This window comes from Austrofundulus limnaeus, unplaced genomic scaffold (assembly GCF_001266775.1).
Source record: "Austrofundulus limnaeus strain Quisiro unplaced genomic scaffold, Austrofundulus_limnaeus-1.0 Scaffold401, whole genome shotgun sequence".
NCBI lineage: Eukaryota > Metazoa > Chordata > Actinopteri > Cyprinodontiformes > Rivulidae > Austrofundulus > Austrofundulus limnaeus.
The window spans coordinates 84,546-89,334 of NW_013952803.1; the positions used below are offsets into that span (position 1 = coordinate 84,546).

Genomic DNA, 4,789 nt, shown 5'->3' on the forward strand with positions numbered 1-4,789 from the left:
TGTGTGTGTGTGTGTGTGTGTGTGTGTGTTATTGTGTAAAACTCTATCCAGAATAATGTAAGAAGCCGCTCATATGGGTTCTTTATCCATCCCCATTCACCATCATAAACCAGATTTTAGTAGTTTCATCAATCTCCTCCGATGTTTTCTCTGATTGATGCCAACAATTTGACTCATCTGAATTTTCCATAAGCACAAGATGTGTCTTTCCACGTGGTTAAGAAGCTACTCACTGTATAAGTTGTTGTTGAACTTCTTCTGTCTCTGTCTGTTTTCAGATGACTCTTCATCAGAGAGCGGTGGTGGGATTGGTCTACCTGCCCTGACCCCTCCATCCTCTGCTGTTACAGATGGTGTTATGGTCAGAGAAACAGAGGTCGTCAACGGCAGTGGCAGCGCTGCCCCACTCGACTTCAGCAGACTAACTTCCTCTTCCTTGTCATCTGAGGACCAGCAGCTTCTGAACTTGAGTGACTCGTCCTCGCAACGCCTGTCCCTGTCCTCCTCACATCTGCCAATCACTGTTTCAGCAGCTGCTGCAGCTCTGCTCGGAGCTCTGCACCCCGGTGCACCTGAGGAGCTCCGCAGGAAGTACTCACTGACTGCCAAACATCCACCCCTGCCTTCGCCACACGTACACACTACTCACATACACAATCCACACACTCGAAACACAGACACTCAGTCACACACACACAACACAGCTCTTCGACTGGATCAAGACAGCAAGGACTATGGAAGCAAGGTGAGAGCACTTCATGTGCATCCATCCATACATTTATCTAGGGATGCATTCTTTAGCCACTGACAGGATTTATTATCAGCCACCTCTTCTTGTTGTCCATGTCTTGCAGGGTTTTATCTTTCCATATTTTATTCAGTTTTCAATGAACTCATTGGTTCTGTGTTGACCAATAGTTGGAGCTTGGTCACCCTCATGTTGTTGCCAGTTCCCTTCTGTACCGTTCCATGTGCCTGTTCAGTGTAGCTGCTATGATGCATGACAAGAGTTTCCATGTTGTACAGAGACAGGTGACTGACCCGTAGTTGGATGAGATTGCCCCGTTCTAGTGATTGTTCATGTTCTGGGCTGTCCAGGCTTGGCTCAACCACTCCTAGGGTTGTAACAATACATCGATCCACATCGATAAATTGATTAAATGGTTAATGATTCAATTACAWCAAAGCAAAAATGAAAACATCATCAAGTGCCCAATATGGCTTGATATCATGTCCGTTTAATGCAATGATTGTGTTAAATGGACATATGTTATTGCGTCATGTGGATTGCAGACTTGTGAATTGAATTGAACTTGTATCATGACTGTCATCCAAACAAATAGATTCAATAAAGTATTTTGATAAAGCTGCTGATTTACRTCCCCAGTCCATTCTCTTAGCAGTTTGTTCATTTGTGCTGCTAACCACATGAAGAACAGTGAGTTTCTTAAGTCAGTAGGTGTGGACCAGGTCAGTTCTGGGGCAGTCTGACTCTTTAAACCTGAGATTCTGTTTTGAATGTCTGGCACTAACTCAATACAGGWACTCCTTCTCCTATAAACTTCTCCCCTTTTGCTCAGTTTCAGCTCTGGGTGGATCTAGTCTCATGTTGTCCCCCTGCCATTGGGAGTACACTTTAGATCCCATGTGTCAAAAACAAGAGCTGCATTAGGCCTGCAGGTGACTTCCATCTTGTCTGCCAAAAGCACCGACTACCAACATTTTTTTTTGCCAAATATAATAGTTTTTAGCAACAGAATAAACAAATTGTTAGGTTAATGTGGAGGAATGAACCCAAATCCAGACGGAGGATAAAGTTTTACAAAAATGAAAGTGTTTATTATAAAAATAAAACAAAAGGCTGACGTGGCAGCAACTAACAAAAAACTCTTAGAACAAAAAAGGAGGAACAACAAGGAAAACCAGAACAGTTGGACATGCCAAATAATAAACTAGTGCGTAAATGAGAACTGAACCAGGATTACATACTAACTGAAGGAGAGGGGAAATTACAAGCAGCTGGAGCTGATTAGTGATTGAAGACAGGTGAGGATGGTTTGCTGAGAACGTCCTAGAAACTAGCTGAGAAAACTGAGGAGAACTGAAGGGTGGAGACACAGAGAAAACATAAAACAACAACAAAACAACATCCTTACACAAATTTAAAAGTTTAAGCATAATAATATCTCTGATCTGTTAGCTTTGACTAGCTGTGGCCCCCTAAGCAATTTAGTTGAACCACGTTGTATTAATGCCTTAAAATAATCTGCTTTAAAGACAACATTGACCATAAACTACATCTCCTATAATGCAAGTCAATTTTACATGGGAATTCCCAGTCAGAAAGTGGGAGAGTTCAGAATTCAATACTCACTGCAACTCAGATACAGCACAGTGGTAGCATATATGACCCCCACACATATGCAAAGCACCAATGCACCAGAACTCAGAAGTCACCAGAACAGATTTATTGTTTTGGGTGGGGGTCCAGAGTGGGAGTGAAGGGGCTCATTGGTGGGCCCAATGGATAGCTCTTCATCAGAGCTAAAAATAATAATAAAAATCTGAAGCTCCTATATTGAGGACCGGTAGTTTTTGATGGGCGGGGGTCACAATAAAGAGTACTTTTACTTTTAATAATATTTTTGTAATACTGTATTTACTTTTGTATTATTTACGTCACATTTAGTCAGTCGTACATTGTACTTTTCAGTGTTTATAAGAGGACTTGTTAAAATACTGTTTCATTGCAGGAAATGCATTTTTGCTTGTTATCAGGGCTCAGCTACAGCCATGAGACGAGGAGCAAGACATTTTCTGTTTATTTTAAGTTATACATGAAATGTTAAAGTTAGTTACAACKGGCCCTTTGAGGGCCACCATAACTCTCATGTGGCCCTTGGTGAAAATGAATTTGACACCTCTGTTTTAGATGGTATGGTGGTAAACATCCTGTTTATACTGGTGCCTTCTGCTTTTCGATTGTACCTGTGAGTAGTCAGAGCAAAGTGTTATTTAGCAGTTTTTATAGGCTTGGGTATAGACAAGCTGTGGTATTTCTGTGAAGGTTCTTTCTTTATAACACATTTTAATTGTTTCTAATGTTGGATTTTTTTCTGTCTGTATTACCTTCCAGCCTTCTCACCCATGTGGGTTGTGGTTTTCATTTTGTTTCTTGTATCTTGGAGTGYATTGTTTCTGTAGTGTAAGCACAAAATAGGAGCAAAACAAAAAAAGAGCTAATTTACACAGTTCGTTTGTATCAAGGGTACAGTGAAGACAAAATTATACCAAGTAATCATTTTTGTGTTAAGTCCCCAGAGTACAGTTCAAGTGGCAGCTACGATAGCATGAAGATGGACATGTGTGCAGAAGACCTGACAACCGGGCGCCAAGGGAGCCAGGTTGCCCCCGATGATGACGATGATGACCATGACGATCATGACGACAATGACAAGATCAACGACACAGAGGGTGTCGATCCAGAGAGATTAAAGGCCTTCAATGTAAGTCAGAAGAATGAAGTTTACCCTAGAAGAAATAAATGTGTTTCCTCTTATTGACAAAGAAAAAATGTTGAAGAGCTGACTGTCAATTCTCTTTTTAAAACCTGACGGCATCATCAGTTACAGAAATGAAGTCTTTAAGTTATATTGCTGTCTGAACCAAAGTGTCTCTCTGAGGACAAATAAAAAAATAAAACCCACAAAAGTTATATGCAGTGGTGGGCACCAGTCTGCTAAAGCACAAATCCACTAATTGCGGACCTAAATATTTCATTAGCGCCTTAGCGGTCTTACTAATTTTTGTAATTCATAAGCAGATTTAAATTAGATTAGATTAAAATGTAGTACCGCTAATAACTAATTATGTACCAGTCTTCATCATCTTGAACAATAGAAGGTACAGCTTATCATTTAAAACAGGGACAGAACATCATCTGGTATTATAGTAAAGAAAATTCCCTAAAGAGTTCGTTATTTTCTTGAACAGCAGAGAGGGCTTGCTGTCAGTGACCAACACCATGAGGAAACACAGTATTGAAACACCACCCTCTCTGACGAATGGGAAATTAACACAGAGCAAAAAAGTGAGTTTTGCATAATAGGTGCCCTTTAACGTGACAGTGTGGTGAACATGAGTGAGCGGACTTTTAAACGGTTAAATCTTGTGGAAATGTTTATGAAAGAGTAAAAATAAAGTGCCGTCGCTTTGCCTCGTCGTCTGGATGCAACTGACAGCACTTGAGCCAGGAGGTCTCTCCTCCCGCTGACAAAGCTAGCTTCTCTCTGCCTTCACGTCCTACAGCTCTCACACAGGAGCCCAGCTCAGCCAGCAGCTCTCAGGTAACTTTAACCACCTGGTCTCAGTCAGACGGCCATTTTTTTCGAGTTTGAGCAAAATGTGTTCTGAGCTGAGTGTTTCTTGTCGCTACACGTCTTGTTCTCCTTCAAAAAAAGGCAAAAAAAAGCAAAAGAACTCTCTGAATATTACCTTTCATTGAAGTCACGCTTTTCTCAGTTACCGTTTTGCTGCATTTTGACATAGTTTCCATTACAGTCGGCATGAATCAGATTCCTCTTCTTGCCCTATTTTTATTTAATAGTTAACTCTACACTCACCGGCCACTTTATTAGGTACACCTGTCCAACTGCTCGTTAACACTTAATTTCTAATCAGCCAATCACATGACGGCAACTCAGTGCATTTAGGCATGTAGACATGGTCAAGACAATCTCCTGCAGTTCAAACTGAGCATCAGTATGGGGAAGAAAGGTGATTTGAGTGC

The 4,789-nt window shown here is 41.0% G+C and overlaps 1 protein-coding gene across 3 annotated transcripts in view; it reads left to right on the forward strand.

Moving 5' to 3' along the window:
- The window catches only part of LOC106528738 (nucleolar protein 4-like), a 107,388-nt gene that overhangs the window by 64,943 nt on the left and 37,656 nt on the right, over positions 1-4,789 (forward strand). For 2 of the 3 annotated variants that reach the window (XM_014023985.1, XM_014023983.1), the window contains exons 3-4: positions 279-745; positions 3,315-3,506. In XM_014023985.1, coding sequence (XP_013879439.1) covers positions 279-745; positions 3,315-3,506 — 659 coding nt within the window. The remainder of the gene's footprint in view (positions 1-278; positions 746-3,314; positions 3,507-4,789) is intronic. The other variant, XM_014023984.1, reaches the window with a different exon arrangement.